Raw genomic sequence first — 12,824 nt, 5'->3', positions numbered from 1 at the left:
TGTGTGTGTGTATATATATATGTATATATATGTGTGTGTGTATATATATATATGTGTGTGTGTGTGTGTATGTATGTATTTGTTTTCATAAATTAGTGCGCTGCCCTCAGCTTGCAGTGTTCTCCTTTGTGCCGAGTCATCTCGTCCAGCAGGTGGCAGTGTTGTCTTTTGCATCCCCGCCAATTTCCTGCCGTACAAAAATAATCCATAAATGAAAAATGGGATATTGAAGTTTCAGTTGCTACTATATCAACCCGGAGGACTGCTATAAACTGTACTTAACAAATCTATTGTTCTTTATCGAAAGAAAATTTTAAGACACTGCAAATTACACTGTACCATTGATTTGTTTCACTAACCACTAGAGGGAGCCCACGTATCACTAGTGTTATATACAATCCCTGTCGTAGATGGCTCCAGTGATTTGTTCAGGGATGTGTAATCTGATTATTATGTTTTATTATCGAAGGATCATCTTTATCTTAGCGTGGTGTTAGCGCAAATGTTTTGGTTAATTAGCCTATTTTTCTGACGTGTCGCTAATCCACGTGTAATGAAGCGTGGATCTTGACCCCGCAGCTGGGAGCTTCAGAAGGACCATTGTGTGTGTGTGCGTGGACCGCAGAATTTTTTTTTCTAATTCTGGGATGATTTATCAGAGGCAAAAAAAGACTCTGCGAAGTGTGGTAGCACTTGCAAATAGATGGAGTGGTGCGAAGGGGCAACAGCCCTGCTTATTCACCTGAGGGAAGAGCACCCACCATGTCGTCGGCAGCAAAATTACTTAGGCCGGTGTTTCCGTCACTGCGACCTCCCCAACCCGACCTCAGCCCCCCCCCTGGCACCTTAATCAACTGTTAGCAATCCTTACTAACAGTTTGCGAAGTGTGGTAGCACTTGCAAATAGATGGAGTGGTGCGAAGGGGCAACAGCCCTGCTTATTCACCTGAGGGAAGAGCACCCACCATTCATCGGCAGCAAAATTACTTAGGCAGGTGTTTCCGTCACTCCAACCTCCCCAACCCTACCTCAGCCCCCCCGGCCCCTTAATCAACTGTTAAGGCAACACATTATCCGTTGCTTAAAGGGTTATAACACCGCCACGTATGTCGATGGTCATCGTTAATTAGCATTAAGCTAGGCAGTCTTCCCTTAAGTCAGTAGTTATGCTTTATAAAACCAATTTATTTTTTCATTTTTTTTTCTTGGGTGAATTTTTATACAATACAGTGCCGCTTTTCTTGATGAAAATTGCGTAACGAAGAAATGGTGCCACCGTATAAGCATTGCTTACACATGTTTATTGGAGAGGAGAGGATGCTTGGATTTCATCATTTGTGATTTGTGACCATCTGGACCCCCCCTCCAAAGCCCCCCCATCCATCCATCCATCCATCCATGCAGGCAGCTGCTGTCCTGCCCCTATGCTTCGTGGGATTGAGCTATGCTGCACAATCACACAGTCACCTAATACTGCTACACACACACACACACACACACACACAGACACACACACACTGTACAGTGCAGTCATAATGAACTAATTCCATTTGATGGAGGTGCTAAAGCCTGGTTTTGAATGTGAAGACACAAAACAAGGCTCCAGCTAATTCAAGTCGACAAAAGAGTGGGGGGCGGGGGGTCTGTGTTGTCGTCAGTGACGACTCTGGGAGATTCAGAGAATGGATTTCCCCTCTCTGTGTTGCCATGGCGACAGCCCTGGATGGAGCATGACTGATTTCGTGTACAGCTGTGCACAGCGCCAGGGGAGAGAGAGGCCAATGTGGCATACATCTTATAGGAAGTACAATAATATGTACAGTGGGCTACCACTATTCGCGGTGAATCGGGAGCAGGCCACATTTAGCGGAAACCCGCATATGATTGATGTCAATGACATATTCATTGACATTCAAATGTATTTTTTTTTTCAACTCCTGACCCCACCCCCCGTCCCTCGCCCAATTTTTAAACAAACGAGGATATAAACGTGGAAAGAAGACCCTGTTGAAGAGGGAAACATTTTAATTCCAGGAACCAGTTCACACATTTCACTTTCAGCAACTTTATCCAGGAAGGAGGATTTTAGGATGAGATTTAGTGCCTCTTACTACTCACACAGAATTTTTAAAATTTTTATTTATTTATTGATTTATTTTTGACGAAACTTTTGATTGGATCTGCTTTGTTGAAAATCGGGGGGTGTTAGCCTGTGGGAAACTGGCAAATAAAAATCCTGTTCAACGAAAAGCATGTCCAGTAAAAAAAATGTTTATAACTACCAATGTTTTATCGTTTCAACTATAAATACACCATCAACTATGATCCCAAAACACTTTCCAGCTCTTCTTTCATGACTGTAATCTTAAAAATAAATGGTCTAAAGCTAATTTGAGTTCCATGATTGCACTGTAAATGTGCTATTTCCTGCTTGTTCCGGTATTTATACTTCCATACGTAGGTGGTTATATATCACCGGGAGGAGGGAGGGTGTCCGACAAATATTTAGTTGACATGACTGATCTCAGGATGGACAGAGCATGCTGGTGATAGCAGACAGAGAGGGGAGGAAGAGAGGAAGGGCGAAGAGGAGGAGGCGGAGGTAAGGGTGGGGGTGTGGGGGGTATCTTCTTGCAGCCTGGCTGGAGGGTGGAGACTGTGGGAGCGGCAGGCGAGGAGAGGGAGGCAGCGAGGATCTCAGCCAGGGAGAGCAGGGAAGAGCAGGACAGCGTGGATGTAAGCTCGTCTCCGCCTTGACTGGATGTGTTTTGCTGCCACGTCGGGTAGACGCGTTGAAAAAAAAAAGGTAATTATTATTTTTTTTTTGGGTGGGGGGTGTTTGTTGTTTTTGTTTGACTATTTTCACTGAAACCATGGCATGCCACGGGGTGTGCTCTGGCTTGATTGATTGTGATGATGCTGACGGGTTCACATCAGGAATCCCCCCCCCCCCCCAAAGAAAAATTCCCTCTGTTGGATGGAAGTCAAGGATGAAAAGTGGGTGTTATGGTGGGCAGGGGTAAAGCTCTGATCATTCCGGAGCATTTTCCTTCCTCGAGTGTCATGTCGTGGTCAGAGGAGGACGGGGGAAGATGGGGGGGGAAGGGTCTGTTTTGTCATAAAGCATACCCAAGGAAATTGTACGCAGCACAAAGGCACCGTCGTGATTTTGCGCCATCTCTTGTGGTTTTTGCCCCGCGTATCCCGGCCCATTTAGCATTTCGTTTCTCAAGGCCACCGAGACCACCAAGACAAAACAGCAGAGGTTAACAAGTGTTGCAAAACATCGGAGCCGCGAACAGGACCGAGATGATGAGGGAATCGTGAAGGGAATCGACGATCCCGCCGGCTGAGCTGCTGGTTTGTGTGCGATCCGGGTTTCAACAGAAAAAGCGGGTTTGTCAAGGGGGTGTAAACGGCCTCTGGGCTAATAGGCTTGGAAGGATGACGTTGAGCTAAAGACTCCAACCTTTTTTTTTTTCCCGTTGCACTCGCCACACTTGTTTACTCCTGACATTTGTTGATTTTTGCTTTTGATAAGCTTTGGCACACAAGCAGGACGGAGTTCGGAATCCAAAGACCGACAGTACATCGATAAGTCCTCGAAGTGAGTCGACTAAATGACTTCTCGGCGCCAACCAACCGAGTCGTAGCTGTCCTTCGAGACAAAAAGAACGGATGTTTATTCAGGTCTTGAAGTAGTTCGGTCTGTCGGAAAGTCTCAAGTCTTCTATCAGGAAATCCTTTCGACTGTCAAAGTCATGACCTACAAGACAGAATGTTTCTTGCCTGGCCCGTTTCTCAGAGGTCGAGTTGTTCCGAGGTGGCTGTAAGTTTCAAGTCTACGAGCAGTAAAGAATTTCAGATTCTCAGAACTTTTAGCATCCAGGTCAAGTTAGGATCGACGTAGAGGAGGCTTGATTGAACCAAGGCCATAAAACAAAACCAACCAACCACGTCTCAGTTGGTCTGGTAGACTAAAACATAAGCTGTTTCTCTGAGTCGTAAAGCAGTCAGGAGCCGAACCAGAACTTCAGACCAAATTTCCAGTGGTCCAATGCAAAGTCTCAGTTTGGGAATGAATTCAATCTGACCAGATTGACTTTACAGACAATGAAGATCGCCTGTTTTTGTATCGATGTGAAGACGCAAGTAGACGAGTCTTGATGGAACTGAGTCCACCAAAACGATTGACCAACCATGTCTCATTTGTTCTTATCAACTAAAAAAATTGGATGTTTGTTCGGGTCTCAGATTTGTAAATCGAAAGCAATGTAACGGTAGCGTTGTCAAGGTTAGAGTATATGCATGTCACTTCTGAATTGAACTGGAGTTCAGAATCTGAGGTATCTATACTTCGAGGACTAGCTAAGACATCTGTAGATGAGGCTTGATGGAACCGAGATGACTGAAAGATCGACCCCTCTGGGTTGTGACTACGTTTGGATTCAGGGCCAACCCTTGAGTCTACTGGAGTCTTTTCAAGGACCTTTAAACAAAAAGTTCTAACAAACCAATGACGTCTTCTGACGATTTCTTTGAGTGTCAAAGGAGGCAAGTCCTTCGCTGTGTGACGATCTGAAAGTCCCGGTCTAAGTCCTTGTCACCTCAGACGTATTTTACTTTTCCAGGACAAGATCAAGAAGAGTCAGCAGATTAAAAAAAAAAAATCTTGGATGTTTCTTCGAGTTTCTGGGACTGTTTCAAGTGGTGCTGTCAAGGTAAGGTCCAGATCAGGAGTCTTTTTGGTCTTCGGGTTAAGATTTGGAATCAAGGACACTTTGGAATCAGAGACAGGCCTGAGTTCTTCTCTTGTGACTGTGGATTGAAATCAGTCTACGAGTCCTTCAGCAACGAACAAAGTAATTCTTACGTTATCTAAGATTCTATATTATCAAGTCCCCCCGCAAAAAGTTAGTCCCGAATGCTATTAACCCTGTAACCTGATAACACGATAAGCTGTCCAACTGTAGTCACCGCTGTCCCCGAAAGGGTTAAGCCAGTCTCATGGTCTCAGTTGTCCAGGTTGAGTCCGTGGATTTTTTTTCTTCGAGACTCGGCGCTCTCAAGACCTTATATCTGAAATTGTCTCAGGTTTTCTGGACCCATATCTTTAAATTCAAAGTCTTAGGTTAGGACACGTGTCCCCAGATTGGGGCTGGGGGTTTTAGTGCCTTTGTCCAAGGGCACAAAGTGAATGGGCAGCTTCAAAAATGACCATTTCTAATTTTCCTGGCGGTAGGCCCCTCCAGGCCTGAAGCCGAGTCTTTACCGACAAGTTCTTGAGCAAGTAACATGCCAAGAATAAGATTCTCTCCGATCAACCAGGAATGGTGATTTGGTTTCTGGTTGGCCAGTTTTAGTCCAAAATATGTCAGAACACAAATCGGCGTCTCCGCGGACCATGACCATCCCATCTGCCAAAAATTGAAAGAAAGATCCCTTTGAGGACTCCAGAGTCGCAGCACAGCCCCCCCCCCCCCCGCACTCTCAGCACAATCTAAACAAGGCCGGATGTTTGTCATATTGTTAACAGCCCAGCAGTCTGACACTGTTATTCTTGGCTGGCTGATTGGTTCCAGAGGAGACATATATTTATCTCCGCTGCACTCGCAGCCACAAAGTTTCAACTTCTACCTTAGCTCTTAACCTAAGAACTGCAAAGGGGGGGATCTTTCACATCCCCAAAACCATCCAGTGCGTGTTTGCCACCTTGAAAACATTAAAGTACCCCTCAAATTGCATCTGGCACTCTGTCGTTGCTGCTCGTTGTCATTGTTTCTACCCCACTTCACCGCTGCGCTGTTACGTAACGCAACATTTCAAGGTTTTTTAACCCTTTTGGAGCGTGAGGCAATTTTTTTTTTTTTTAACTAACATTTCACGCTTGTAGGATTGTTCTTGCTTGGTTGTCGCTCCTCGATTCCGACAGAGAAGACGTAGCAGGACGCCGGCGTTTGATCTGCTAAACATAAGAGAGCACAGTTGCGCTCCCTGGAGCAATAAGCCTCCTCCCTGCTGCCTCCTCGACTCCGAGGAGATGCATCATTTCCTGGGCCATTGCGTCCTACACCCCTCCGCCCCAACCAACTCGACGCACCCCACCCATCCTTCTGGGGCCGAGATTAACCTCCAAGATGCACGCAAACACCACAATGTATAAGACAGGATGGGCAAGGGCGTGCTGAGGGTGTCGCAGATGTCCGGGCTAATGGAATGATGACGGGTGGCGGTGGGCCCACTGCGAGTCTTGATTTACTTGAGGGTCATTTAAGAAAAAAAAAAACAAAAACAAAAACGGGATTTATTTCATTGCCTTCGCCAAGTGTGAAGGCGGTTTATGGTGGACAGACGATGTCATGGGGACTCCAAGGTGGAAGTCTCTGGAGTGGCGTGAACAAATGATGCGTAGAAAACAACGCCGCAAGCTAATGTAGCGTTATAATGACATGTTTGGTCCTCTAAATATCTTCCCTCATTTGTCCCATTTGTCAAAAAAAAAAAATAAAATCAACTTTACAGAATCAATGATAACATTAATGATGTATTAAGCCTTTGAGGGACAGCGGTTACTACAAGCAGACAGCTTATCATGTGATCAGGTTACAGGGTGCATGAAATTCATTTCCACTTCAAAATAGTCAATATTTTAAGACTATGTACGCCGGAAATATATGTTGAATATGATTTATATTTCGAGGATTTTCACCTTCTGACATAGAGGGAGTCTATTCTTCTGTTTGGTCGATTCGGTGTATAAACAATCAAAGAGCATAATTTTCTGTTTTGAAGGAGCTGGCAAAATGGGGGCTGGTATCGAAATGTGTGAAGCCGCAACGGCTGTTTGATTGGATGCTAACATTAGGCCTCTGATAGCCCAAGTGAAAGGGAAAGGGAAAAACTCAGTGACCTTTAACAGGCCATTTTTGAGTATAGGTAAGGGGGGGGGGGACAGGGCGGGAGAAGCGGAGGGTGGTGGGATGGGGTAGGGGGGGTCTCTCTATGTAGACCCTGGTAGCTTAATCACTCTTCCTCCAGGGTCCAGATGGACACATGTTTAATTACCATGCTGTGATGCCGCACGACGAGAGGACACTCCCTGCCTACCGACGGTCTTAATTTCTCTCCGACACACGAGGAAAAATATCGTCAAGATAATTAGCTTGAAAAGGAGGATGGGGATCGGCGAGCGGGCGGGGGCGGGCTACAGAGTAGTTAGATATCAGAGTAACAGATTGGCAGTCTCGATGGGGGCTGCAATTACATTTTCCTTGGCGGAAAGTCTCCTGTGGCGCCGGTACGTCATCACACGCGTGAGTGACGCTGCCCCACGCAACACATGCTTCACAACAGCGCCAGTTGGCTCACCCCAATCACATCCCAAGCCTGAAACTGTCATGTTCCTTTCCTTTGTGACGGAAAGAAACACCAATGATGACAAACAGACAAAAGCGGGTTCATCCACCCGTTTTCGGCCATCCGAGGAGGCGGACATTTTAGGGCAGCACCGCCCCCCTGCTGTCGACTGAAATTGACAACAGAGAGCCTCCGGGCTCGCATTGCTCACGTTATGCGAAAGCGAGCCCGTGGCCACTTTGATGGTAATTTCAGTCGACAGCAGGGGGCGGAGCTGTATATGTATGTACATATATGATGTAGTACAAAGTACAAACAAAAAAACAAACATATTTTCTGAGAGTATATATATATATATATATCTATCTATCTATATATATATATATATATATATATATATATCTTTCTAAAAGCACATCAGAGCAGTTTAGCATGTCATTTTCCACATGGCCACTCCCTGTGAGGTTAACGCACGGATGCCCGCAAGCAGATACAGTCACGAGTTGGCGCTCACGTGACTGCCGGCGATTGTCTCTATCGTTTGCGTTTGCTGAGTCAACATTGGGCAAGTTATGCAGAAATATGCTAAATCCCAACATTTTATGCTCCTCCTCCGAACACGAGTTTGTGTTTGCTCGCTGAGGAAAGTTTATTTTGCTGTTTGGCGCTTTTGAGGAGTGAGATTTCTCTCTCTCTCTCTCTCTCTCTCTCTCTCTCTCTCTCTCCCCCTCTCTCTTTTTTTTTTCCCCCTAATGGATGCTTTTCTGCCGCGCCGCATCAGTGCTGAATTTACGACAGCCGGAATTCCCTTCCTCTGCAGATCTGCTCATGCGGAGTAATTGGTCCATTTTTCAGAAGCAGCAGACAGTGAGCATCACGTGTCCGCGGACAATGACGCCATCGAGGCAAGGCTAAGGGAGGATGAGCCACTTAAACCAGGGGTGGGCAACCTAAAGCGCGTGGCCCACAAATGGCCACATTTGGTGAGGCTATGTAGAGGGAATTCCTGGAAAGGGACGAAATCCCACAAACCAAAAGACAAAATATCGGATTGCCAGTGTTTCCGATAAGACAGGGTCTTTTTTAAAATCCGTGCACGCTGTTTTGAGAACGCATCCCATATTTCGTGTAAATCAGACGCGCAAGTGGCGGCTGTCGCTATTGTGTACCGGTGCCGATTGCACACCTTTTCACGTTTTTTTTTTCCCCTTCTTTCTTACAGAGAGAGCCGAGCTCAACTCGCTGATTTGAGCTGCAGACACTGAGGCGGAGCGCGGCGGCGTGAGCAGACGAGGTAAAGTCCAACTTCTCTTTGCCAACAAACGGTCGCACGGTTGCGATTATTGGTGACTGGAGACGAGCACGAATTGACCACCTGTTGTCCATTTTGTCCTTTATGATGATCTTTAGTTGTTGGCACACACACGCATGGTCATCTGAGCCATGACGCGCTCTCCTCGCCTACTAATTATCATTGTGAAATGATAAATCATAGTGCTTACCAAATATTGGACCTTTTTTTTTTTAAATTCAGCCCCTGAAGCCAGTTTTACTCGGCAGTGTGAAATTTGGTGGGCAAGCGTATCCAGAGTAGAAAATATCTTAAGAAGCCGTGTCTGGAAAGACACAGGAAGTCGGCCATTTTGGTTTGAAGCGGCCATCTTGGGGGAATTTTGGACAGTTCCAACATGTCCTTCCAAGGCAGACAACGACTAAACATATTGTCCACTTGATACTAAATTTGAACCGTGTGTACTTGACAGATGTGTGACACTTAATTGTGAACGATTTCATCACTGCATGGAGGCAGAACATGTCAGCAAAATTTAATGACTTGCCATAAGATACAAAGCTCATAACAATAACTAAGATGCACAAAGTCAGAGCCAAACCAAATGTCTTGAAAATTCAGATGCCAAAGCCAGTTTTACTTGGAATTTCGTAGGCCTGTCTATCATGAGTAGACCCACAAAAGTATGTGACGTTTTAAGACTAACAAGGACAATAAAGTCCTAATTTTGTGCCGACACCCCACAAACCTGAAAGCGCAACGTGGTAGCAATCCGCTAACCCTTTTTCAACGTCTCCCCTGAGTTGTGAAACAATAACCTCGATACAAAAGATGACTTTGACTCGTCAATCACGCTCGAGAAGGAAACCTCGACCCCATTTTCATCCGGGAGGCACAAATGTGTGCGCACGGCGTTCCAAATAACCAACTTTGTCTCAACTCAACAAAGAGATGGGGTCACTGTGTGCTGCATTTATTTTTTATTTTTCTGTCAAAGGGGTGTGAAAACTGAAATGTACCAACTCATACCACGGGTGGCATATTTATCGACCTACTGAGAAAGTTTGTGTGTGAGATCCATCAATGTTCACTCGCAATGCACCAACAGAGGTCAGTCTTAAGCCCACTGGGATTCATCCCGCTTCAAGGGAAAAACGGGCAGCGGGAGGGCTGGCATATGGTCACGGGGGTCCGTGTGCTATTTTATCGCCACTATCAGCTAGTCCACCAGCTTCTAAGGCTGGGGAGCATCTGCGGACAGGAAAACCAGTTTAACAATTAATAGTCAAGTGGGTGGAAGTAAAGCTAATCACATACTACCATTATAAATGAATGATAATAAATAAATCAGTTAACACAGCTTTTATTATTCCCGCAATAAGCAAATTGGAATTGTCTCCGCTGCTGTAGTGGATACAAATACTACGATAATAAAAAGCACTACAAATAAATTAAATAAAGGTAAATGAAACAAAATTAATCCATTCATTGATTATCTGAACCAGTTATGCATGCCAGGGTCACGAGCGTGCTGGATGCTATGAAACTAAATTCAACAAAACACAAAAATGAAAAGTAAAAAAAGCAAATAACACAACAAAATTAAAAAAATATATTTTAAAACAAAGGCAACAACAACAGTTAAATAAGGCAAAAAGCAAGATAACGGGCTAACGTCATACTAGCATTCGGTTTTGTGTTACGTGTACGTCCAAATAACATATTGCGCTAGCGAGCAAACGTCATACTAGCCCACGAACGAGATATCCCGCAGACCGATCTCAATGTCATGCAATAAGTCAGAGTTTCACTTGATTTTTGTGTGGTGTCTGATGGGTCCACACAACATCATGTGCTTGCGAGCCATGCAGAGTCAAAACATTTATTAATAAAATAAACTATTAAAAAAAATAGTTTCAGACAGCTAATTAAGACATAAAAAGTGTCCATTATATGTTAGCTTTTGTCAAGCTTCTTTCTGTGTAAATATGTAATTTCTTTGTATTATACTGAATGAGCTCGTGTGTTTATTGATCCGTGTCACGTTTATAAAATATGTGCACAACCGGGCCGTACGTATTCCTGGCATGACTCTCTGTGCAATGATCTCTGTGAAATGGAGCTGTGGACAAAGCAGTACCGCTCCCCACCTCATTCACCCCCAGCCCACCTCCCCGCCACCGCCGCCCCCAGCTGCCTAGCAACTGAGGCCATAAATAAAATGGCCGCATGTGTGTGATAATACACCGAGTGTGGGTGTGTAGCGCGCGACGTACGACGGTCCGGTTGACGTGACCACATTCTGTACCGTGCAGACCGTGCCCATGGCGAGCAATAACACAGCCAGCATTGCACAAGCCAGGAAGCTGGTGGAGCAGCTGAAGATGGAGGCCAACATCGACAGGATAAAGGTGAGGCGAGTGGGCGTGACCGTGACCGGAGCGTGATTGTTTTCATCTTCCCCATTAGCCTATGCTGGAGCATGAGGAATTCTGCCTAGCAACAAGTGGCAAACGTGTGATATGGCCAGTTGGGGAAGTGTGATTTTTTTTTTTTTTTGTTTTCACTCATTTAATAAAATATGTGTTTATTTTTTTACACTCATTTAATAAAATAATGATTACATTAAAATGTGGAGGTATTTTAATTAAATATTTGAGTTTTGTTAAAAAGGAAGTCAAGTAAGGAAATTCTTGATGTGCCGCCACGAGTCTAAACACGGAATTAAGAAGAAAAATCCACCAGTCTTTGTCCAGCTCATTGGGCGGCCATTTTGTCTTGTACTACCACTTGCCGTCGACTGAAAATGACATCACAATGCCTAATGCGACGTTCAGTGAATGTGAAACATGCGGCACGTGTGGGGTCTTTGTAGATTCATCTAACACATTTGTGACTTTAGTCACGCATTTTTAGATTCATGTTACCTGAATTATTTTTACAGATTTGTGGATTAAAATGCATATTGTAAATGGTTTTGCAACAATAATGGTCCCATATCCTGCTTTTTTTTCAAAACCAATAGCAACATATTTTGTGTTAAGATTTAACATTTGGACATAGATTTTTATTTTGACATCAAGGTTTTGTTTTGTGATTTTAGGTGTCGAAAGCAGCGGCAGACCTGATGTCCTACTGCGAAGCGCACGCCAAAGAAGACCCGCTGCTCTCGCCAGTTCCCGCCTCAGAGAACCCCTTCCGGGAGAAGAAGTTCTTCTGCGCCATCTTGTAAAAAAAAAAAACCAACAAATAAGTAATGGTGACATCACCGACGCCATGCACGAAGTTTTGAACGCGGACGTTGGGGTCGGGGGTAAGATGTAGAAATCTTAAGGAATCTCATCTGTGGATGAGAAGCATCAGAGGCGTTTGTGGTGGCTTTTTTTTCCGGGGGTGAAGCATGATGAGGGTCGGTGCTTTGATGATGATGCTAACGGAGTGATGATGGACGACTCTTCAGGCTGTGACGTGTGCAAAACTAGTTAACTTTTTGTGTTTTTTGTTTAGAGGTGTGCGCGTGTGCTTGTGTGTGAGTGAGTGAGTGAGCGAGTGTGACTGACTGTCGCACAGTAGGACTGCAAATTAAACGTTCTCTCCCTCCGCTAGATACCACCTGACGGTTGAAACTATGATTTCAGTGGTTGCTCTTACCCGGATATATCTTTCTATAACTCTATGTGGTTTCTTTTTTAATTTCTATTTTTTAACATCCATAAAGTTAGCGACAGCTTTTCAGTGGGATGTTTTGGAATACTCGGTGGTGTGATTTTCTTCTCGACATACAGTGCAGAGTAAGTTTATGGGAAACAAACAAACAAAAAAATTCCGTCTACGGGACGATCTGTTTAACGACAATGTGATCAAGTCTGTCTCCTTTCCCGTCACGCAAACGTTCTTTCTACTCTTTGTACAAAAACAAAACGATACGCGAGTAAAACTGTTATGTGCCGTAAAATGTGGGTGTCTTCTGCTTCTTTTTGTAACCGTATAAAACAAGCTGTATGCCTATAGAAATACTTAAATGTGCTAACATTTAGAAAACATTACAATTACAAAGCAGAAAAATACAACAAAATATAAAACAATTTCAATGAAACAATATATTAATGAAATATATGAAATACAAATCCATTATTAGACTAATAAAAGTGACTAAAATAGTACAAAGCTTAAAAAA

General features: G+C 44.3%; 1 protein-coding gene across 3 annotated transcripts; it reads left to right on the top strand.

Annotated features, from left to right (window-relative positions):
- The first annotated feature begins 2,652 nt into the window (after positions 1-2,652).
- On the top strand, positions 2,653-12,602 carry gng2 (guanine nucleotide binding protein (G protein), gamma 2). Of its 3 annotated transcripts, none has more exons than XM_019872391.1 (5): positions 2,653-2,806; positions 4,632-4,721; positions 8,579-8,650; positions 10,963-11,058; positions 11,751-12,602. In XM_019872391.1, exons 4-5 carry the CDS (start codon positions 10,972-10,974, stop codon positions 11,877-11,879), a joined length of 216 nt encoding a protein of 71 aa, XP_019727950.1. In that variant the 5' UTR covers positions 2,653-2,806; positions 4,632-4,721; positions 8,579-8,650; positions 10,963-10,971; the 3' UTR covers positions 11,880-12,602. The 3 variants fall into 3 exon arrangements, with proteins under 3 accessions (XP_019727950.1, XP_019727951.1, XP_019727952.1); XM_019872392.1 differs by lacking the exon at positions 2,653-2,806 and adding an exon at positions 3,398-3,607; XM_019872393.1 differs by lacking the exons at positions 2,653-2,806; positions 4,632-4,721 and adding an exon at positions 8,136-8,339.
- Positions 12,603-12,824: the final 222 nt, after the last annotated feature.

This window comes from Hippocampus comes, unplaced genomic scaffold, assembly GCF_001891065.2.
Source record: "Hippocampus comes isolate QL1 unplaced genomic scaffold, H_comes_QL1_v1.1 scaffold92, whole genome shotgun sequence".
Lineage (NCBI taxonomy): Eukaryota > Metazoa > Chordata > Actinopteri > Syngnathiformes > Syngnathidae > Hippocampus > Hippocampus comes.
The sequence above is the reverse complement of the archived record's forward strand: the minus strand, read 5'-3'. Positions and strand labels throughout refer to the sequence as shown.